The 25,523-nt window shown below is 46.8% G+C and overlaps 1 protein-coding gene across 3 annotated transcripts in view; it reads right to left on the bottom strand.

Moving 5' to 3' along the window:
* Positions 1-25,523, bottom strand: part of kcnab2a (potassium voltage-gated channel subfamily A regulatory beta subunit 2a) — a 138,741-nt gene that overhangs the window by 81,323 nt on the left and 31,895 nt on the right. For 2 of the 3 annotated variants that reach the window (XM_031567686.2, XM_031567687.2), the window contains exons 2-3: positions 8,170-8,386; positions 4,150-4,191 (exon numbers count right to left, since the gene is read on the bottom strand). In XM_031567686.2, coding sequence (XP_031423546.1) covers positions 4,150-4,191; positions 8,170-8,246 — 119 coding nt within the window. In that variant the 5' untranslated portion in view covers positions 8,247-8,386. The remainder of the gene's footprint in view (positions 1-4,149; positions 4,192-8,169; positions 8,387-25,523) is intronic. The other variant, XM_031567688.2, reaches the window with a different exon arrangement.

The raw sequence follows: 25,523 nt of genomic DNA, 5'->3' as shown, positions 1-25,523 counted from the left end.
TTTCTCTCTCTCACACACACACAATAATGCTCTCTCTCACACACACACACACACAAATGCTCTCTCTCAAACACACACAGTTTCCGCGTAGTTGAAAACTTACCCGGTTTCTTGGAGGTCGGCTCATGTACGAGGGTTTCCTGGCGGCCCACGCTCTTATAGAGACAGTCCTGCAGTCAGCCACGCTCCCCTCCACCCATACTGGGAGGGTCTTACTCTGACACGCGCGTCTAAACCAATTAGTGCACACAGGAAGTGCTCCCATCCCAGCCCACCCCATCAACACACACACACACACACACACACACACACACACACACACACACACACACACACACACACACACACACACACACACACACACACACACACACACACACACACACACACACACACACACACACACACACACACACACACACACACACACACACACACACACACACAGGACTATTCCTGTAACTCCTCCTCTGCTCTTTTCTATACCCCATCCCTATCGGAATCTATGGAGGAAATTCATTTGTCGTTCAAGGGCCTCAACCTTTTTTCTTCTTCTTTTTTTTGCAAACCACAGCAAATACTACCAGGCCTAAATTATTTAATGGAAGCTTTTTGGACTAAAAGCTTTTGATTGTTGTTCCACCGGAAAGGACACTAAGAGGCACTACAGGCAGTAATGAGACCCATGTGAGAATATATGGATCCATACACAATCTCTCTCTCACACACACACACACACACACACACACACACACACACACACACACAAAGAAACATGCTGTACACATTCCAATTCACAGGCGTGCAAACACACACACACACGCACATCAAGTGTACAGACATCATCTCAACCACTGAGAACATTATTGCCAATGACTGAAGCAGCTACTTAACTCCAATCCAATCCAACCCATCTATGATCTACCACATCCTCTGAGGAACTGGAGCAACACTGGCTGACCATACCAGCATTAGATTTCATGACTAACCGTGTTCCTAGCAATATAATGGACATCTCCTAGGACTCAGCCTATGCCATGATGTGTAGGCCAACACCTGTTTGGGATTACCCTCCTGAAGACCTAGTGTGGCCTAGAAGCCATCTCCTCCTACTCTGTCAATAATGATGACAGAGAAGGGGGAGCTGTGGTGCAAGCAGCATCCCGACCATGTATGGGTCTGAACACCCACGGGGACCCGGGTTCGAATCCGACCCGCAGTCATTTCCCGATCCCACTTCCCATCTCTCTCTCTCCAGCTCATTTCCTGTCAAACCTTCACCATCCTGTCTGATTAAAGGCCCCCTCAAATAATAATAATAATAATAATGATAATAAAATAAATAATGATTACAGAGGTTCCCCTACACATGACATAGCCTCGTGTAAGCTCCATCACATGCATAATCATCAGGAGCCCTGTTAACACACACTCATACGGGCTGGACCTGAACCACGGCTCTGGTCTCCATAGTCCATCTCCACCTCAGTGAAGCCTTCAGATAAACCTCCAACCACACAAACACGGGCGCAACATCTCTCCCGGGAGACCAGGAGTTCAGAACATTAAATATGTATGTCCGCAGTCGATACCACTGCAACGTACAGCTGAGCAGCCAATCAGAGTGGCAGTCAAGGGGGCCGCTCTCTTCTCAGAAACAATTAGGCCAGTGCAGGAAGTTCAAGTTGACATCATTTGGAAGGTCAAAGGCCACTGCGGTTGAAAGCCACTGACACAATGTCTTGCGATGAGATAAAAACACAATCCTTTCGCACCATTAATAAATTAAAATGTTAACCGTAACCTATATGTAAGAGCCCATAAAGATGAATTATTAAACCTTACAATGAAAGTATGTTTGAATGTTTTGAGGGTTCTGGTGTTGTGCTGTAGGGCTCATAGTAAAAGTGGTTCAGTGGATGACTCAAGAGGAACTTGGCCCAAGTCTTTTATATTTTCCTTAACTGACGCTTCGCCAGTCCCAGAAAAACAACAAATCTCAGTTTCAAACGGAAAACATTTAAAATACAAAAAAAAAGTTGATTTGTGTTGTATCATGTTGGATTTCCTGACTTCTCAACTACATGACGCACACATGGTTCACACACTCCACTAACAATGACACATACACACTCTAGGGCTGAACGATTAATTGCATTTGCGATTTAATAGCGATATAATAGAATGCGTTTTTCGCAATTAGATTATTTTCCCAAATCGTTCAGCCCTAACACACTCACACACGCATCAGTGCAGTATAGGCCTCAGCAAAACCAGTCCAGTACAGGGTACAGCCAGGTCAGTCAGTATAATACACATAGGCTACACGTTTAGGTTGGGGCCTGTGTACCTGTAACTCCCTTATAACACTTTAATAAGCAGTGGCACATGGACCAAAAGGATATCAGGGTAAGGAGGACAGAGTGTATGGTAGTGCAAAGGTGTGTGTTTGTAAATCAACAAAAATGCGTGTATATACAGTACCAGTCAAAAGTTTGGACACACCTTGAAAATGTTTTCTTTACTTTTATTATGTTCTACATTGTAGATTAATACTGAAGACATTTTAACTATGAAAGAACACATATGGAATGATGTTCTAAACAAAAAAAGTGTTATCTACCATGTAGAAAATAATAAAAGTAAAGAAAAAAAACTTCTCAAAAAATGAGAAAGTGTGTCCAAACTTTTGACTGGTACTGTACATACATTCACCGTGTCCATGACTTTCCACATACAAACAAGTACAAACAAGTAGCCTACTGGCTAGACTAAGTATGGCAGGTGGAAGCTGAGATCACCACCATAACAGTTAGAGTGTAGTTTCTGAAAAATAATCCTGAAAACCAAACTGCCAACCTCTTGAAGAGAATGGTCGAAAACAGCAGAGCTGCCTTTCCCGATACCCCCTCAAAGTGTCAACCAAAGTAGTGTGTCTCTCTGTGTGTGTGTGTGTGTGTGTGTGTGTGTGTGTGTGTGTGTGTGTGTGTGTGCCTGTGTCAGAAAGAGAGATTGTGAGTGTGTGAGTGTGTGAGTGGGTGTGCAGATCGATTTCAGATGATTTCGGCAGCGGTCCAACGCAGGACTGACCAGCGCTTTGAGCTTAAAAGGAGACAAATGTGCAGAGAAAGCAGAGAAATCCAAATTCAATAGAGAACTCATTACTGCCAGAGGCCCAGCAGAGTCAGGCCTTTTACCTTGGCCATCAGCACTACACACACTTATATCCAGCCATGAAAATATGATATCAGCTCGGACCGTGGGCCACAAGCAGGGAGAGCGTGTGTGTGTGTGTGTGTGTGTGTGTGTGTGTGTGTGTGTATGTGTGTTGGGGGGGGGGGGGGGGGGGGGGGGGGGGGGTGTTGTGTCCTAAGATAATATTGTGGAGAAACGGTGTGGTCGTTTTTCGCAGACGGCCACGTTTGTATAGTCTGAGGTGATTTGCGAGGCGTCATTTTTGCGAGGCGTCAGCCAACTGCGCTAACGTTAGCATGTTAGCTTACGATAGCAAGCTAACCACCAACAAAATAGACACCTTGGTAAGCGAAGTTGAAGAGCGGTTCTGGCCCAGCTCTGGCTCCACAGCATCGCTTATCAGAGCTGACCCCGAGTCAGCCATGTGTCGATGCAAAAGTGAGGAGGTGTTAGCCTTCGATTGAGTCATTCGTTTGTTTGTTGGTTTATTTGTGGTGAGTTATTATTCAAGCAGGTCTAACAAAGAAGCACTGGGAATGTGTTAGCATGTGTTAGCATGTGTTAGCATTTTATTCAGATGACTGGCTTTTATATTCAAGACACACTGCAAACAGAGATGTGGTGCAAAGAACATCTGACAAGACAATAGCAGGCGTGTGGAATCACTCAAGCTGACCCACGCAGAAGCACAGAGATAGTGCTGCTTTTGTGTTGGGCTTTGTTTATTCATTTGTTTGTCGTATCCACAAAGTCATACACCGTTAAACCCCACATGGCATTTCGGAGCTTACTATGAACTCGAATTGACTTTTGTCCACGTTTCGTTCTTCAAGTTTTTGTAACAGTTTTACACAGTTATCTGATGTTAGGTTCACACACACGCGCACACACACACACACACACACACACACACACACACACACACACACACGAGAGCAGGAAGCAGAGCTGTACCTGTAGAACTGCAGCTGGCGTTTAGGACTTCCATAGCGCGCACTGCGGCCAGCAGGGGGGGGAGAGAGAGACAAAGAGGGAGGGAGAAAGGAGATAGCTCCGTGAGATGTTAAAGAGAAAAGAACATACACATGCACGGCACATGAACACGCACACGCGCACACGCGCACACACACACACACACACACACACACACACACACACACACACACACACACACACACACACACACACACACACGCACGCACGCAACACAACACAACACAAGAGCATCCAGAGCAAAGGCTACATACACAGAAAAGAGCACATCTGTGCATATGTGTGTTTTCCATGCATGTTAATATGTATTTAAGAGAAGGAGAAACCCAGGAGCCCACCAGTATCACAGCAAACACAGATATACAAATATACATCTACACATACACACATAAACACACACACACACACACACACACACAACAGACACACAAACCCTACACAGACAAACAAACACACACACACATATACATATATGTACACATACACACAACAGACACACAAACACACATCAATGCACATATACATATGCAACTTCAGGCCCAGCATCTAAACATCTGGGGCATAAATTAGATCACGCATTTCATTCATGCAAACAGCTTCCCATCATGCATTTCACATAGACATACAGACCAATCGGTGCATTTCAGACCAATCGGTGCATTTCACAGACATACTGTACAGACCACTCGGTGAATTTCACATAGACATACAGATTAATCCGTGCATTTTGCATAGACATACAGACCAATTGGTGCATTTCACATAGACATACAGATTAATTGGTGCATTTCACATAGACATACAGACCAATTGGTGCATTTCACATAGACATACAGACCAATCGGTGCCTGAGTTGAATAAGGAGAATCAAAAACCACGGCTCGTACGCACAATATGAGACAGATGCTGTAATGTTACACTCATCTGTGTCTCATCTGTTCATTCAAACTGGAAGAATCGTGTCAAGCTCAATGAGCTCTGCTCAACACTTCAGAGAATCGGCTATTCTTCAACTCGACTTTTCAATGTTCTTTCTTCACATGGCGCCATTAACAATGAGCATCGTCACAGAGCACTCTACTGAGCCCTTATAATGTAGCGCCCCCTAGTGTTAATGCATCATTACAACACATGTGATGCAATGTAAGCAAACTGCCACTGACAAACTGTCCACACTCTCTTTATAAACTCACTTTACACGGCATAAATGAGAGTGACTACTGACAAGCACCCATGTTCATGTGAAGCCTACAGCTCCACCTGCTGGTGAAGGCTGAGAAAGCAGGTCAGAGGAAGGCAGATGAGCGCTGAGGCGGGGCGGGGAGGGCTGAGCCACTAGCATCAATGTCCAGCAGCAGCTGCAGCGCTAGTGGTGGAAGGGTTTGGTTTGTTTCACTTCCTGGAAGACTGCGGTGAGTCAGAGTGGATGAAACATCTCTGAGCCCCACAGCCATCGCTCCACAACCAGGGACAAGTTGACTCATCGGTGAATAAGTCACTGCGCGCGGGCACACACACACACACACACACACACACACACACACACACACACACACAAACACACACACACACACACACACACATCTCTATCTAAGACTACTGCACTGCACAATGCAACCCAGTATTGGGCATCCAAAATATTTACATCATCTGTTCTATTCCCTGAGTCTATGGGCCATAGTTCAATAGACACACACCTCGGGTACTTACGTGTAACAAAGGCGGCCATCGAGTAAAGCCATTTTGATTACTAGGTGTTACAACCTGGCTCAAGGGCTGCCACACAAAGTGGAGACAGACCACAGAGTTTACAAAAACAAGGTTTTATTTCAATCAATGTATAGATTGACTTCAAGGGGATGACTGTAAAAGCAAAGCACAAAAAAAACCATGGTGAGCACCAGCCCCAAGAGCGTAGTGTGGTCAGTCAAGCAACTGATGCCCGTGCACCACCTAAAAAGCTACTGCACTGCCACTGCAAGGCCAGTAGGGGGTGCAGAGGGGTGTAACACCTCCCCCCTTAAAAGGATTCCTCTAAGAATATTTATTGAACTGTTTACATATAATATGCGCTGATGTGTTGGACTTGACTAGCATACTTATCGCTTGTTTGAATCATCACAGCACTTTCATCACAGAAGTCCCTGTGTTATGACTAGGTCAGAAGACACAAATTCAACGACAGAAATGCACATTCCGTTTGACCAGTCCCTACAGGCTTTGTTCTATGCTAGCTATCCTATGTGTGCATCCGTCCAAAGGGCACCTCCCTTTGAACAATATCATGATGTAACTGCGCCTATATAAATTAAATTAGGACCAAAATGTTCCTTTATCTTTCCCTCCGATGACCAACCACCCTGGACTGGACTTCTACACCAGCAGGACCTCCCTTTAATAATGCACACTGCTAATAATGCACATTGCTAATAATGCACACTGCTAATAATGCACACTGCTAATAATGTTTATCTTCTTATACTGTAGTTGACAGCACAACTCAATCCAAAAGGGTGCCCAGTCTGACAGAACAGGGAGTGACATACACCATCCTAACGTGTCTGTGTTGGGTGTAATTCTACTGTAGTTACATTTTTATTGAATTTCTATAAAAGCGCTAGTACTTTTCCAGCGCCAGGTGTGTAGTTGTGGAGCGGACACACCCATCCTGCCACGATTAGGCCCTATCTAAACTAGACAGAAAGCCTCCACCTTAGCCATACAATCTCTGCGATGCATCACATCATCTTACTTTAGTGTTTTCTGAAGGTTGTCCAGGGCCTTCTGTGGACTCAAAGGGTGGGAGACAGTGATAAACAGGGACTATGTGATGTGGCACACCTGTTTTAAGGAGGTTTTATCTTCAGCAGCGCACGTACACAACGACTGTTGTTTCTTTCATTGTGTTTCCATGACAAATGAGCAGCTGACGCCAAGAGCAGACAGGTTTGTTCATCCTTGAGCTTAGAGCTCAATGCCTCATCAGAGGTAACCCTTCCTACACTACTGTGGGGCAGATGAGGGGTAACCCTTCCTACACTACTGTGGGGCAGATGAGGGGTAACCCTTCCTACACTACTGTGGGGCAGATGAGGGGTAACCCTTCCTACACTACTGTGGGGCAGCTCAGGGCCAGAAACAGCCACATCACTGACTGATATCTGGGACGACCACAGTTTATGGATTGGCCTGAGGGCAATGGTGTGTGTGTGTGTGTGTGTGTGTGTGTGTGTGGACTCTGAGGACTGATTCTCTCTGACAATATCCTGGCTCTTGTGAGGGTCACACATGTCCGCCCACCTGACTCCCATCAGTACAGTGTGCTACAGCTGCTAGTGCTGTGACATCACCACAGACACACCTGACTCCCATCAGTACAGTGTGTTAGAGCCAGTGCTGTGACATCACCACAGAAGCCCATGTGACCATATCGGCCACCAAGTAACAAACACAGGAGAGTATCAGACACTAAGGTCATGTTTTTCTGTTTTAATAAGGTCTGACCACACAGCAAGGTATGACTGACGAATCAGACTGCCAAAAGCAGCTTAAATGAACGTGTACAAAACAACAATGACTTTTCAAATCAGTCTACGAGCTCAGCACACACAGTCATGTGACATACATACATACCTCCCAAAACACACACACACACACACACACAGACAGTCATGTGACATACATACATACCTCCCAAAACTATGGCAGCTTCTGGACATGTACAGATCAAAAGGAGGAAATAAATAATGCTGATCTGTACCAGATGCTTTAGGAGCTGAAGAAGCCGTAACACAAACAGTGCACACATGTGTACACCCTGGTACACACACGCACACACACACACACACGCACGCACGCACACACACTTGTACACTCAGGCACATGTATGCATGTGTGCGCCGCATGCACACACACACACACACACACACACACACGTATGCATGTGTGCGCTGTACACACTCACACATTGTGGGGACTGACCTGTAGTTCATTCCGGGCGAGCCGGTCTGTCGGAGGGAGAGGCGCGCAGGGGAGTCTGTGGTGGACTCGGGATACATGGAGGCGCAGGAGTGGGGGGGCACAGACGGCCGGCTGACGAAGGGGGGGGGTGGGGGGCAGGGTCTCTCTCTCGCTCTCTCTCTCTCTCTCTCTCACTCACTCCGAGCCAATGAGGAGGCTGACTCTCACCTCACAGGGCCTGGGGAACCAATGAACACACAGAGAAACTCAGTTAAGTATGCATGTTCAACTCTGACAGGTGTGATGTGCGTCATTGTGCAATTTATACATACTTCGTATACAAAGTTTCCTGCCTGAAAAAAACACTAGTATGATTTCCTCTGACAAAGACTTATGGAAGAAAGCAGACTGCAGTGTCCACAGAGTATGAGCACAGTAGACTGTGGGTACAATATGACACCACTAGATGGTGCTGTTCTCTTAGCTCTGCCTCAGAGGACCCAGTCAGACATGAGTACAGAGAGAGACATGAGTAGAGAGAGAGAGAGAGAGAGAGAGAGACATGAGTAGAGAGAGAGAGAGAGAGAGAGAGAGAGAGAGAGAGAGAGAGAGAGAGAGAGAGAGAGAGAGAGAGAGAGTGTGTGTGTGTGTGTGGCAGGCACGCTTGTGTGTATGATGCTCTGCCACCTGGGTTTGTTTGACTGTTTTTGAGGTCTCTACGCCAGAGGTGGATGCCAGGTGAGGTGCAGTGAAAACAGATGACTTCAACAGTAGCACACGTGATTGTGGATGACCCTGTAACTTGTTGTTGTTGTTGTTTGTGTTTGTGTGTTTGTGTTTTCTGCTCCAACTGTAGATGTTGAACCAGCTGTGGTGAAAACGGATGACTTCCACAGCGCTATAAAGTACGAGAACGGAGATCACCAGAACGCCAGCATCACTGTCTGGGAGTGAAGATGCAGCTTCATAAACCCATCCCAGCAGCCAGCACTAGGTTTCCCCAACTCCAGGGATACACCACCTTTCAATCACGACCAAAACCAAACACTTCCCCAGACATAAAGTGAACGATCCCTCTTGGGTCTACTGGACCAGTACTCATGGGAGATCCTCATCACGGTCTCCTCCTTCCTCAGTTGAAACTCTGACTTTAGTATCAGAGAGCTGTGTGTGGCTGTATCAGAGCGCTGTGTGTGTGTGTGTGTGGCTGTATCCATATCATTTCATCTCTGCAGATACTCATCACACGTCCCTGCAATGCAGCAGTAAAATCAGGGTGGGTCTAACACACACACACACACACACACACACACACACACACACACACCTAACAACAGCTGAGGGAAAGTGACAGACACTCCAAGAAAGACGTGCAGCTCAGTCTCAGAACAGAAAAGGAGTCGCACACAGGACGACATGTCAGTTTCACATCGAGGTCTCCATTATACTGATATAATTAGATGATTCCTTGATCCACGTCACAGTACAGCACAGGTATACATTCTGCTACCACCTTGCGCTACCGGCTAAAGCACAGGAGCATACTTGTGCAACACACACTACACCCAAACATGCCAAACCACCGTCGGAGTTGAGACTGCGCGGCACGGTGTCACCGCCAATGACAGATGGTGCCTCGGTACGGCATCCGGCACTCCTGAAACCTGCCAGCCTCCCTAGGCACCACTCCTTCACCGCCTTCAGAACCGCTCTATGATGCAGCCAGAACGCCAGACTTCACACTAACACCGACACGCGTTTCCTTAAACCGGGCAAGGTGAGCAAGACCTTCATGTTCATGTGTTTTTGTCATTCCAGCCAATAGATGGGCAAACTAACTCACATAAAACCAAAAGAGACATGAAACGAGGATGAAAAGCTGTTTGTCTCAGGACTTTTTGTTGTTGGTTGTGCACAATAATCATTCTTTAGATGCTCATGTTATGTCATGTTAATGTGTTGTTCTAAAATACACGTTAAGCAGCACTGACTAACTGACATTAAGCAGCACTGACTAACTGTGTGGTATAGAGGTTGTGCTTGAAACAGGGGGTGGGGGGGGGGGGTGTTATTGAGTGGTCAGTGTCGAGCAGCTACATGGTCTCGTCTGTGGAGAACTTAGAGCCAGGAGCAGAAATGAAAAGCAACCACTGAGAAAGAGAGAGGAAGACAGAGAGAGAAAGATATCACTGATGATGACTGAAGTGGAGGATAGATCAAGAGAGAGAGAGAGAGAGCGATGAAGAGAGAGAGAGAGAGCGATGAAGAGAGAGAGAGAGAGAGCGAAAGAGATGCTGCTAATTCAATGCTTGCTGTGACCTCCACCACTAGGGCAACAACCACTCTTGCACACACACACACACACACACACACAAATCCAGTACACCCTTCCATCTACACAGGTGTACCCCTCTGCGGTGAAACCCAAGCTGTAGATCCAAACCAACAGGTACAGGAGAGCATTTAACCAGTATCTCAACTCAAGAGCCGTTTCGATTCTCCTTTAGCCTGGTTAAACAGAACACTTAGAACTGGGGCCTCACCAACAGCTCCATTTACCATGAACTGTAGAACCAAAACAACCGTTTCAGAGAGACAGAAGAGGGATGGAGAGCTGGAGTGAGAAAGAAAGTGAAAACACATGAGGTAATCATGCGGCAAGTGAGAGAGAGAGAGAGAGAGAGAGAGAGAGAGAGAGAGAGAAACAGAGAGTAAGACTGAGACATAGTGAGAAAAAGAGAGCGAAACTGACCAAGAAACAGACAGAGAGAAAGAGAGAGATGGAACCAAGGGGATGGATGTGTGAATTGTAATGTGTGGACGTGTGATGCTGTGACACTCATTATCGGGTACAGTGCAAACAGCCTGCACCACTGCACACTGCCACAGCTCAGCAGGTGTGAAGCGCATGTATCCAAAACACACACACACACAAACATAAAATTACCACTGTAGTGGTAGATAGAAAAGCTTCTCCTCAATCTACTTATAGACACACACACACGTTCAAACAGACATACGAGCCATACACTATACACTGTGTATGATACACACACACACACACACACACTCCACCGACAGCAGAGGCACAGGAGTGTGGCTCTCACTGGGCCGTCCTGTCCTTGCTGTGCATTCTGTACAATACGCCCTGTGCCTCATATCGAATTCATGAGCTATGCCCACTGAGCAGGACACTGCAGAGAGACAGAGACGGAGGGAGAGTGAGGGAGAGGGAGAGATAGGGAGAGAGAGAGAAAGAGAGAGAGGGAGAGAAAGGGAGGGAGAGGGAGGGAGAGAGAGGGAGGGATAGAGGGGGGGGGCAGAGACGGAGAGATAGTGAGAGAGAGGGGGAGAGCGAGAAAGAGAGAGAGGGAGAGAAAGGGAGGGAGAGAGGGAGAGAGAGGGAGAGAGAGAGAGAGGGAGAGAAGTGCAGAGAATGAGAGAGAGGAAGTGTGAGAGAGCAAGAGAGAGGACGAGGGAGGAAAAAGCTATGTAGACGGAAAGAGATAAAGAGAGAAAGAAAGAAAGAGAGGGAGAATGAGAGGCTGAGAGAGAAGGAGAAAGACAGATGACACAGGACATAGCACAGGCTGGGGAGATAGGAGAGTGTGCAGGGTGAGAGAGAAGAACGGAGAGATGGTTGAGATAAGAGAGGAGAGAGGGACAGAGAGAGGAGAGAGGGATAGAAAGAAAGAGGTGAGATAAAACAACAGTGGGGAAGAGAGAGGACAAAGCGATAAAGAACGAGGAGAGAGCGATAGAGAAAGGACAAAGACGAGTGTGTGAGATAGGCGGGGGGGGGGGGGGGGGGCAAGTAGATGAGGATGAGGGAGAGATCAAATGTGAGCCCGTGGGCCTGATAATGTGCTAATGCCCAGAGAGGACATTCTACAGCAATGCAGCAGCATAGAAGAGCACATTCAAGCCATTACAACGATCCATTCGTGATAAGGTCTGTATGTCACACACACACACAAATACATACACACACACACACACAAATACATACACACCACATTCACATACACGCTCATACACCCACACAAAATAGACACACACACACACACACACACACACACACACACACACACACACACACACACACACACACACACACACCACAAAAAGGACTGTAAAACTGGAACTGTGGTTGTGTTTGATGGTCAGAATGTGAAGGGTGCTGCTGGTCTTCCTTGACCTCTTGAGGTCTTCAACAGGAAGTAGCAGCTGAATAGAGGAAGTGAAAGAAAAGAGTCACAGAAAAAAATGCAGGGTGAAGCTGGAGGACACAGAATGAAAGAGGACGAGACAGGGGAGGCAGACAGACAGACAGACAGAGACAGACCGGAGGGAGAAAGAGGAAGAGACATATAAGAGACATAAAAGAGACAATGAGACGGAGAGAGGGCGAAGGAGAGGCAGGAAAGGGAGTGAACTCATTGCACCTTCATGCCTCATCCGCACGTAAGACTACATGGTTGGCCCTCTTCTTCTGAACCAATCAAATCTCCTCTGGACCAGGCGCAGGAGGCCGCACACGCTCACACGTCATTACAACATCATGGCTGCTCAGAAGGGGCCCACACTTCATGGAGATATGAAGAAAGCAGTTTAGGATTACAGGAGCATCCACACCACAGGGGGCATAGAGGTGGCATAGAGGAGGCATCCACACCACAGGGGGCATAGAGGGGGCATAGAGGTGGCATAGAGGAGGCATCCACACCACAGGGGGCATAGAGGTGGCATAGAGGAGGCATCCACACCACAGGGGGCATAGAGGTGGCATAGAGGAGGCATCCACACCATAGGGGGCATAGAGGTGGCATAGAGGAGGCATCCACACCATAGGGGGCATAGAGGTGGCATAGAGGAGGCATCCACACCACAGGGGGCATAGAGGAGGCATCCACACCACAGGGGGCATAGAGGTGGCATATAGGAGGCATCCACACCACAGGGGGCATAGAGATGGCATAGAGGAGGCATCCACACCACAGGGGGCATAGAGGAGGCATCCACACCACAGGGGGCATAGCGGGGGCATCTACACCACAGGGGGCATAGAGGAGGCATCCACACCACAGGGGGGCATAGAGGAGGCATCCACACCACAGGGGGCATAGAGGAGGCATCCACACCACAGGGGGCATAGAGGAGGCATCCACACCACAGGGGGCATAGAGGTGGCATATAGGAGGCATCCACACCACAGGGGGCATAGAGGTGGCATAGAGGAGGCATCCACACCACAGGGGGCATAGAGGAGGCATCCACACCACAGGGGGCATAGCGGGGGCATCTACACCACAGGGGGCATAGAGGAGGCATCCACACCACAGGGGGCATAGAGGAGGCATCCACACCACAGGGGGCATAGCGGGGGCATCTACACCACAGGGGGCATAGAGGAGGCATCCACACCACAGGGGGCATAGAGGAGGCATCCACACCACAGGGGGCATAGAGGAGGCATCCACACCACAGGGGGCATAGAGGAGGCATCCACACCACAGGGGGCATAGCGGGGGCATCTACACCACAGGGGGCATAGAGGAGGGCCCTTGGCCACACGTGCCTGATGCTGAGCAGCATAGACACAACGTGTGAAGTAGAGGGGGCCAACCAACAGGGCAGAAGCTGGACCAATGAAAATGAGAGTGTGCTCTGCGGAGGGAAGTATTTAAATCCCAAACGCAGGCCTTCTACAGCACTGCTCTAAAGCTGAAGAGGGCTTTATTGGAACAGAGAAACAAGTATTACTGTAGTCTACAGAATCAGCACACAGACATATAGAACCATCAGATTGAGTACATCTAAAACGCTTGTCTTTACCACCATAACATATAACCTCCTGTGGGGGCGTGAGAGATACACTGTCTGCATGCCTGCATGGAGCTGCGGTGGATATTTTGAGACTGGGCCTCGTGCAGAAGTCTTTTTGGGTAAAGCTGAATTATTCACCAGCAGAGGAGGGTCACTGTGAGAGTGCTTCTCGTTGCAGTCGCAGGGAGAGAGGGGGTCCTCAAGCTCACACAGGCACCTCGGTGGCCACCCCTCTCTCTTTCCCTCTCTCTATTTCATCGCTCGTTTAACTCGGGGGAAACAGCTGTGCTAATGGAGCCATCAGGCGTGTCGGCGTGGCAACGAGTCCTCCTCTCAGATCAAGGTGACTTTGTCCTCACATCAATCAGCACCTCGCACATACTCAGACACACACACACACACACACAGTACACCCACAATCAAACATGCACACGTACGCGTGCACACCCATACACACTTGACCACATTCAGACACACTCAAAAACTCCTTGTCACAAACACACATAGACACACTGACATGTCTGCGCGCACACATACACATGCACACACACACACACACACACACACACACACACACACACACACACACACACACACACACACACACACACACACACAGTCAGGCCGCCATGGATGACAGCTGAAATTAGGGTTTTTCTTTTCTAAGACTCATTTAATTCTTACTGCCCTCCCACTACCGACAGGAAGAGAAAGGCAGAGAGAGATGAAGATGAAGATAGAAAGGGAAGGAGAGAGAGAGCGAGAGAGAGAAGGGGAGAAAGACATGGGGGAATAAAGAATAGAGCCAGATTGAGCAGACTCTCAACTGTCAGGGGGAAAAAAATACATATAAAGAAGGGATAGAGAGACTGAGAGAGAGAGAGAGAGAGAGATACCCTACAACATATGTGAAAAGGGAAGATGAACTCCCAAATGTATCCTCGTATTCTTAAACAGAGACTATTTGTTTTACGTGTGAATGTAAATGATATTGGCTGTGGCTAACTGCCACTACAACACATCACCACATCAAAAATGACTGCAATGCACCCTGGGTAAACTGGACCCTTACTGGCCAATGAGGTGGCTCGTCTGGGGTCAGGCTGGTGCTTGTTAATGAGCCGTGTCCGATAAATTGCTGTAATTAGTGTAGTGTAAACAGTTAAGATGTCTGGTCCTACCACTTGTGCAGTGGGAAGTCTCTGCATGACACAGCCTTGTTTTAATTTTGGCCTGAGTGGTGCATTGTGGTCAATCTTTAAGTCATACTTTATTTGAATTATAGGAACAGTGAGTTCATGTAAAGTAATGAAGGGTTTCAATAAAATATTCTCAAGGTAGTACATATCGTCACACATTGCTAACCCTAATCCCAATCCTAATCCCAATGGTGCAGTCTAGGGTTAGTATCCCAGGGTTTCCGACACACAGACTTTACTTTGGCGGGCCGCCCAGGTATATTTAACGGCCGCCAAAGTATACCTGGCAACCCAATTTTAGCATTTTAGTTTTTTAATTTGTCCGAGAGAATGACGCTATCCCCGATCAATGTTTTTGTCTCCCCTCGCTCTACACCTCCCGTGCCTGTTTGCTCTGCTGTCACAAGAAGGGCCTACTGACGATCGCACTCGCCCTGCAAAGAAACCGAGGGACAAAGAGACGTTCTGTGGTGTTGTTGGAAGTGTCTTGGACCGAGCCATACACTATTCCAGCCAATGAACAACATTGCTTCAGGAGCACGGAAGGGAAAGGTGTAATTGATTGGCTGTTGAGCTCAAATATCAACAGCCTTTTGCCAGGACCGAGAACTGCACCTTTAACCCCAACTTCATATGTACAATATGTGTAATAATTGAGTAATAACTACAATGTACTAATTCATCTACTTAAAATGAATCGCTAACTCCGTAGTAAATACATAGGGCATGAGCCTTAACCTTACATTGAACCCAGGTTTGTTTACCAAAATCGTCAAACACTGACACATAAATCAGCCTCTAAAAAGTGACTGTAAATGATTTAGGAAGTTCGAGGAAAAAAATGAAATACATTTCAATAAAAATGTTTCATTAAAAAGTAATATGTTTAGTGAAGGCTAATCCACTGTTGTGCTGAGTTACAGAGTTGTAATCTGGCTCTCGTCACGACTCCTCTGGTTTTGAAGAAGGGCGGGATTAGGAAATTAAAGGAGATTACGCACGGCAACCCAGACCTGTCAGACAGCGTGGAACACTCCCTACAGAGCAGACAGACAGGCAGACAGACAGCGCGGAACACTCCCTCCAGAGCAGACAGACAGGCAGACAGACAGCGCGGAACACTCCCTCCAGAGCAGACAGACAGGCAGTCAGACAGAGGCAGTCAGACAGACAGCGCGGAACACCCCCTGCAGTCAGACAGACAGGCAGTCAGACAGACAGACAGCGCGGAACACTCCCTACAGAGCAGACAGACAGGCAGAAAGACAGACAGCGCGGAACACTCCCTCCAGAGCAGACAGACAGGCAGGCAGACAGGCAGACAGACAGACAGCGCGGAACACTCCCTACAGAGCAGACAGACAGGCAGTCAGACAGACAGCGGGGAACACTCCCTACAGAGCAGACAGACAGCGTGGAACACTCCCTACAGAGCAGACAGACAGGCAGTCAGACAGACAGCGGGGAACACCCCCTACAGAGCAGACAGACAGGCAGTCAGACAGACAGCGGGGAACACTCCCTACAGAGCAGACAGACAGGCAGTCAGACAGACAGCGCGGAACACCCCCTGCAGACAGACAGGCAGTCAGACAGACAGCGCGGAACACCCCCTACAGAGCAGACAGACAGGCAGCTAGGAAAGCGGGAGACAAGAGCAAGAAGAAGGTAGAGAGGCAATGTGATGAAGACACAGAGCAGGGGAGATAGCGAGGAGGCAACAAGACAGGAACAAACATGACCAAGAGAATGTGGAAGGAGAGAGAAAGAGGGACACAAACTATGGCTGGGCCACTGGTCAAATTCTTTTCTCAAGGTAAGCACTTTGATTTTCACTATCTGTCACGCCTGATGGCTGCTTTGGTGATACTATTGTATGGTACAGTGTTAGAGAAGAGAGACAGTGAGAGAGAGTAGGAGAAACAGTGAGAGAGAGAGAGAGAGATAGAGAGTAGAGAGAAACAGTGAAAGAGAGAGTACGACAGTAAGAGAGACAGAGAGAGAGAGAGAGAGAAAGAGAAAGAGAAACACAGTGAAAGAGAGAGAGAGAGAGGTACTGGCTGCAGCACTGCGGTGGCTTCAGACTGTGGGCTTCACCAGAGCAGATTCACAGCTATAACACAGATCATTGAACACACACACACACACACACACACACACACACACACACACACACAGAGCCATAAACAGAAACAGCTATGCACACACAAAACCAAAAATCAGTCCCACATGCTCACACATAAGCAGCTACGTACACATACAGTATAAACACACACAAACAAACAAACAAACACACACACAGTCACCCACACACACAGTTTGATGCTGATCCTTGCATCTCCTCAGTCATCATTAGCCTAAGACTGATGCTCACAAGACACACTCCAACACACACACACACACACACACACACACACACACACACACATACACACACACGGTGCAACCCCTTCAATCACAATGCTTGCTAGATGTCCAAACCTAAACGTGGCATCTATCCATCAACCAGAAAGCAGACCCACCTGGTTCATATCGGCCCACTTTATGGCTGTTAATTTATTAGTTATTTTTGGGGTGTGTGTCAATGAGGTTGTGAGCGTCTGTCAAGTCTTTTTCATCCCATTTAATTAGGTCATAGCCTACATATGAACACACACTAGGAAACTCCAGCAAAAAGCTGAAAAGGGAGAGGGAAATGAATACTGCGGCAGGTTGGCATGGAAGGGGTTAATAATGTGTAGGTAAGGGAGTCCCACGCACCAGAGAGAGAGAGAGAGAGAGAGAGAGAGAGAGAGAGAGAGAGATGGAGTGGAGAGAAAGAAAGGGAGTGGTGGTGAGGGAGAGAGAGAGAGAGACACAGAGAGAGAGAGGTGGTGAGGGAGAGAGAGAGAGACAGTGAGAGAGAGACAGAGAGAGAGAGAGAGGGTGAAAGAGACAGTCAGAGAGAGGTGGTGATGGAGAGAGAGAGAGAGAGAGAGAGAGAGAGAGACAGAGAGAGAGAGAGAGAGAGAGAGAGAGGTTGAAAGAGACAGAGTCAGAGAGATGTGGTGATGGAGAGAGGCAGATACAGTCAAGAGGTCGAGAAAAAGAAAAGATACACCAATAATGGCAAAGAAAAGAGAGATGGTGGGTGGAGAAAGGAAGGAGGGTACAGAGAGAAGAGAAGAGAGAAGGGGCATAGAGAAAGAGAGGAGAGAAAGAAAGAATGAGGGAGAAAGAGAGAGAGGGGAGAGAAAGAGAGAGAGACAGAGACAGAAATAAAGTGTGTGAGTGTAGGGGGCGTGGGCTAAGAGTAGCAGTGAAGTCAAGCGTGTCTGTGTCCTTTTCAGAGACGCAGAGCCCTTGATTACAGAGGAGGGCAGGCACACATAAAACAGCACCCAATAACTCACTAAGTTAATGAGTAAACAAAGGCATAACCACACACACACAGGCACAGGCACACGAACAGAAACAGCCAGAAGGATGTGTGAGCGTGCACGCAGGCACACACACACACACACACACACACACACACACACACACACACACACACACACACACACACACACACACACACACACACACACACACACACACACAGAGAGAGAGAGAGACACACAGATACAAGCACATACATCAAGTCCTAGCTCTTCACACTTCCTTATGTAAGCACTCTATTTCTACCTACACAGCGTGACACCACACCACACCACACCACACCACACCAGCACTGCAGCCTCTCTTCTGACCACATCACAGCAGTGCATTCACTGCAGCGCACTCACTGAGAGCCTGATCGCAGCCGCATCAGGGCCAGATCAGCGCCGCATCAGGGCCAGATCTGAACCGCATCAGGGCCAGATCTGGGCTGAACCTGTATGGAGTTTCAAAACTCACAAATAAATGTCACACGATTCACAAACGTATCTCCAAAGTGCAATTAAGAACTGCTCGCCATTTGTGTCTCTTACAATTTCTCTAACTCTATACTTCGTGTAATCGGTTGTATGCATATGTCCACTATGATGTTGTAGTGGTAGTAATCCAGAAAACTGGACACTTTGCAGATGTAATGTAATAGAGTCACATTCAGCGATACCCTCTCATTTACGTTCATGTGATAGGCTGCAGATAATGTCCTTTTGAAAACAAATGTATTTCTGAATCAAGCCACATCCTCCACTAAATGCAGGGATGTTCAAAATGGCGAGCGGTTTGTAAATGCACGTTTGTTAGTCTGTGATAAATGTAAAAGTCTCTCCATTTGTGTATCGTGTGACATTTTTATGTAAATCAGGAAACACAATTGTGAATCTTTAAGCTATTCTACCCCCATAAACCTGGTCCAGACTCTATTCCAACTCCATAAAGCTGGTCCAGACTCAGAGGCCGCCGATACCCTCTGATGAAGCTCTGCATCTGCGGCCACAAACAGGTAAATAGTGCAGAGACAGAGAAAGGATAGAGAGAAAGGGGTAGAAGGAGAGAGAGAGAGAGAAAGGGGTAGAAGGAGAGAGAGAGAGAGAGAGAGAGAGAGAGAGAGAGAGAGAGAGAGACAGAGAGAGAAAAAGAGATAAGAGTTCTACCGATGCAAACTGCAGTGTTGTGGTGAATGCTGCTTGCGTGGGCCTACTTCATCACACACACACAGACACACACACACACATACACAGTGCAGTATGTCCTTTCCTATGATAGATGCACAAGTGCGTACTGTCCTGGCTGATGATCAAGCTGATTTAAAGAGTTTTACTCCTGACCACCCCACCACCACCACCCCACACACACACACACACACACACACACACACACACACACACACACACACACACACACACACACACACACACACACACACACACACACACACACACACACACACACACACACACACACACACACACACGCAGGCGAACACACAGGGCACACACACAGTGCTGGGGAGTTGACCTCAGTCATCATGTTGTGTGCTTGGTGCTGAAGGGCTGTAATGACTATACGAAAAGGATTGTCCTTAACAATGCACTACATCAATACTGCCTTTCTGCTACGGTCTGCATAACACATTTAGAAATATGAGGCATGTGTGTCCCTGACTGCACTGTGCCTGTTTGTGTAGCTGTTCCCGTTTTGTGTATATGTGTGTGCGTGTGTGCGTGTGTGTGTGTGTGTGTGTGTGTGTGCATGTGTGTGTGTGAGAGAGAGAGGGAGAGACCGAGACAGAGATGACGATTGAGTGTGTGAGAAGTGTATGTGTGTCATGCATTCTCTCTCTTGCATACAGTGCTTGAGCATCCCTGTATATTTTTGTGTTTGTGAGTGTGTGTGTGTGTGTGTGTGTGTGAGTGAGTGTGTGTGCATACGTGCTCTCTTACATAACTGACACCACATCGCGCATGATCACAGGAAATGAAGTGTTCTAAAGCTCAGCACTTTAAGACCACAGGAGTTGTCAACGCCACACACCCCCACTATTATACAGACAGACCTTAACACCATCTCACTAGTTTGCCCATCGGCATGCTTGATTTAGAGTGCTGATAAAAGCCTTTGGCTCGGGAGCTGTCCGTGGTCCTAGTATGCCTATAGCTGAGAATGCGTGTGAGCTTAGAGCTATCCACCCTCTATGGATCATGTACCTAAGGGGTAATGTGAGCTTAGAGCTCTCCACCCTCTATGGATAATGTACCTAAGGGGTAATGTGAGCTTAGCGCTACTAGTGGAAGGGAGGAGAATGGGAAGAAGGTGGGATACTAATCATATTTTCCTGACTATTAACCACACCATATACTATATAAACTGCATTCCAGTATTTTATGTACCGGTAGTTTTATAAAACAAACCCGCATATTGACCGCACCAGTCTGTTGAATGAGCTCATACATACACTTACCTTTACACCATTGTATGATTATCACTTCATTGTCACCCTTATGCCATAACACACTACCCCTTCCATCATTACACACCAACCCCTCTGCTGCCAAAAGCATCTGGAGAGATGAAGCCTATAGAGGTACCGGGTGGTATTGCAATGTTACGCTGTCCTTCATGGTGTAGCTACACTGTAGGCTAGTTATGCAATATAATGCGTGGCCAACACAGCACGTATCCAAGAACATGATCATATCAACACTGCCTGTACCAAAGAGGCATGGTAGATAGTTAGTCTGAATCAGAGCTCTGGATGCAGCCTCTACACATGAGAAACACAGCAGCATCTGAGGCCCAGAGTGTCCCAGATTTCACTGGATTCTGGGGAAGCCCTCCCTCTGCGTCTTTCTCTCTGTCTTTCCCCCTCTCTCTCCCTTTTTCTCTCGGTCTCTCTCCCTCTTTCTCTCTGTCTTTTTCCCTCTCTCTCCCTCTTTGTCTGTCTTTACCCCTCTCTCTCCCTCTTTCTCTGTCTTTCTCCCTCTCTCCATCTTTCTCTCGGTCTCTCCCTCTTTCTCTCTGACTTTCTCCCTCTCTCTCCCTCTTTCTCTCTCTCTCTCTCTCCTTCTCTGTCTTTCCCTCTGTCTTTCTCTCTGTCTTTCTCCCTCTTTCTCCCTCCTCTCTGTCTTTCTCTCGGTTTCTCTCCCTCTTTCTCTCGGTTTCTCTCCCTCTTTCTCTCGGTTTCTCTCCCTCTTTCTCTCGGATTCTCTCCCTCTTTCTCTCTGTCTTTCCCCCTCTCTCTCCCTCCCTCTCCCACCATCTTCCCAGTTCCCTTTCGCTCAGGCAGAGGCGTTGGTGGCGCCAGCCTCCCATACTCCCCCTGTGCTGGGCACTGCCCGCTGCGAGGTAACACCAACACCAGGGCGGGTGGGCAAGACCAGGGCGGGTGGGCAAGCCTGGCGAGTGAGAACAGTGGACATAATCACAAAACCTGCTGAAGTCAGGTACGTCACCCCTCATCCTCTAGCAGAAAGATCTGTTAAACAGTGAATATACAGTGAATAGGCTAGGTCATCAAATTGTATGGATTTATATGCAGATGCTCTTTGTGAATGTGTGCCCCCCCCCCCCCACGGTGGGTATAGGGATGGTGGAGAACTACCTGAAAGCACTGACACACTAAAAGCAACACACTATATAAATGGTTTCAAGGCTGCAGTAAAAAGGTTAAATCTAGTGAATATCCACGCGCAAGTCTTCCGGTAGAACTTTCACAAAAAGCCTCCAATGAAGAACAGAAAAAAGAAAGATTCAAAAGTCCCATGGCATGAGGGTGTCAGTCATCTGCGGTGATGTTGAAAAAAGAGGAATAGAGAAACAGACAGAGAAACAGACAGAGACAGAGACAGAGCGAGACCTCTTGTGTTGCAAATCAACAGGATCTGGGCTATTTGATGTGATTCGGCCACAAGCATACTGCACACCAGCAGACAGAACACTCAGTCTTCTTCTGTGTGCGTCTCAGCTCGTGACGCGTGCTGGTGCTGGTGCTGGTGGTGCCATCTTCAAAGTCAAATCGCCGACTCCCAAACAGCCCCCGCAGTGACATGACCTTCGACCTTACCCTTCTCTGGACCGCAAGTCACTCTGACGGGAGGTGGCCGCTCAGAACACGTAGTGTCACTGAGCGTTGATCACAAGCGCAGAAGAGCTGCAGTAAAAAGCCTTGGGGAGAAAAAAGCAGCAACCGTTCCATGAAGTAAGACTCGACTCAATCTGTCACCCCCGCCCTCAATCACTCGATCCTCTTTCTGCAAACTGGAAAACCAATTTGGAAAATCAAACCAGTCTATTATCTTCCCAAGACCATTCCCACACTAGTTCCGCTTCCTGCAAGTGCGGACCTACTCAGCTAAGGATTATGAGCCTAAAGGGGTCACATCTAAGCGTCGTAAGGTTATGACCTCACTATCTCTGCTTCCTAAAAGCGCTGACCTCTCTCATCTAAAGATTATGAGCCTAAAGGGGGTCACATCTCAGGGTTTGTAAGGTCATGACCTCACTATCTCTGCTCTAGAGCTGAGGATGACATCAGCGCAGAGAGGTGTAAGGAGGCATCGGGCTCTGCACAGGACTGCTGCATTGGTGCTGGATTAAAAATAAACTCCAGGAGAGAGAGAGAGGGAGAGAGAGAGAGAGAGAAAGTGAGGAAAGGATAAGAGAGGGATCAATCAATACTCCCTCAGCTCAGACTGTAAGGGCTAGGCGTTGTGGGCAATCGTCCAGGGCACAGAATTAACTTGAGTGGCTGGTAGATGTAAAACAGTTACCGGAAAGGTATATTTTTTTCCGGACAAAATTAAACAATGCTTTTCATAACATAATTTGTATGTATCAGAATAAGAAATGAGATATGGTTTACTTTCAGTATGGATATAATTTATTAGGTTAAAATTTTATTTTGGACTAATTTACTAGTCCAATAAACAGACAATCTCTAAATCAATCGAGTGGCAGTGCAAACTCGCATAGCCTTAATTTTCGTAAAGGACATGCCGCCTCTTGTCAATTACCCTTCAATATGCATGAATTCAGGACGGGACTTTTATTCTGAAATGCCTTCTCCGTGCCAGATGGACGCAGAATAAACAGTTGAATGCAACAACTGTAGGCCATTCAATATGCCTTAAGTTTGATGTCATGTTCCAACACTTATTTACAATTTGACAACAATCATGTGCAGTTAGTTTATTCGACTTTCAATGAGATAACAGTGATAGATCCAGCTATGTCGTAAATGTCATTAATTGTCAAACAATTGTCCTATATCAAGCTAACTTCACCGCGGACATCAATCCATCTCATCATGTACCGGACACCAAATGCCAGGGTTTTTCCTGGGTCAAAATGGGTCTTCGGTGCTCAAAAAAAAAAATTGCGCGCTACGCGCGCACAGTCTGTGTTACCATGTCACCTTATTAGCTTACATGTTACCATTTCATAAATAATGGAGGATATGCTTCAGGAAATCATTTTGCTTACACTTTAGATTAAAATAGATAGGCTAATAGATTGACAGTAGTCCAAGCCCCATGGTGCTATCATGTATGGTTCAAAGATTATCAAGGTTTACCTCTACATATGCAAACTACTGAAATGTATATCAATAAAATCTAGAACTAACCAGTGGTCAGAAATGTAACACACAAATTATGAAATTCAAGTTTATCTATTATTACTATTCATTTTTATTATACAAACCTACATACCATTCTTTTTGTTTTTATTATTAAAACTGTCCACAAATATGTTTAATAGTGTGTTTAACTTCTATTGGCCCACCAATGGAGGCTGCGTTGGAAATCAAACTTTTGTCAGCATTTTGAGAGGACATTTAATTTGCATTTGTACAGGTGTATTCGTGCACGTCGGGCTGGCCCTCGCAGCGGAACGACAGTTTACAACCGCATCGGTTTATTTATCAATGATAATATTAATATTATTATATTCGAGATGCAACACAAATCTATCCGCTCTCCTCCGAACGAGCTGAGCTTTCATTGATAAACCAATGCGGTTGTCTGCCTCTCCCGAGGCCCCGCGGTCTACTGGTACTCGTTCAAACGGGTAGACAAATCAAATAATAGCCTACACCTGTGTATGTCCTCAACATAGCAGATATTTTAATACATTGAAAGCCATGAATACTGAAAATAGAATGTTATGCTCAAAATCAGCGCCGACTGATGAAGTCAGGATGCATACGCAAGTTGACTGATTGGCAGCTGGCCGCTCTGTCCATTCGCGCACCTCACAGTTGCGTATTGTTCAGACAAGACACGCTTATCAACTCGATTACTATTGATCAAAACATAACGAGGTTTCGGCTGTAGCCTATACTTGAAACATACTATTGAGACCATATTCGCTTACATGCATTGCACGCGTGATGAATTGCCAATCATTGAACAGAGGCTGCTCCTAGCTTGCCAGTTTAGAGAAGACGTTGGTTTGAATTTGAGCAAGCAGCTAGCTAGCAGTTGCTGACATTATCTAGCTAGCTAGCAGTTGCCTACAATATCTTAAAAAAAATACTTTGTAGGCTTAGTGTTTTATTTAAGCAGTGTGTTTGTGTACCTATATATCCTATGTGTGATGGTTAGAATATTAATGCCATATACAATAACTCACTTATGAGAGCTATCCAAAGACTGGTGGCTGCCTTAATGTACTGTATTTAGCAGTCAACCTCCCTTACTCTGTACGTTTAGATGCTTTACAGGTAGCTGTAAGCCATTAGATGCATGAGAAATAATTCATATCTATAAATAACAGCTCACCTTTATCTTTTTAACCAGATTTGTAAACAGGTCGCGATCAATATTTTGCAGTAGCTACAATAGGCTACCTTGGTTAAATATCGAATTACGGTAGATGCATGCTAGCATTGCGCTAAATAATTAAGACAGCTAACATTAATTAGTGGTGTTAACATAA

This window comes from Clupea harengus, chromosome 5, assembly GCF_900700415.2.
Source record: "Clupea harengus chromosome 5, Ch_v2.0.2, whole genome shotgun sequence".
Taxonomy (NCBI): Eukaryota; Metazoa; Chordata; class Actinopteri; order Clupeiformes; family Clupeidae; genus Clupea; species Clupea harengus.
The sequence above is the reverse complement of the archived record's forward strand: the minus strand, read 5'-3'. Positions and strand labels throughout refer to the sequence as shown.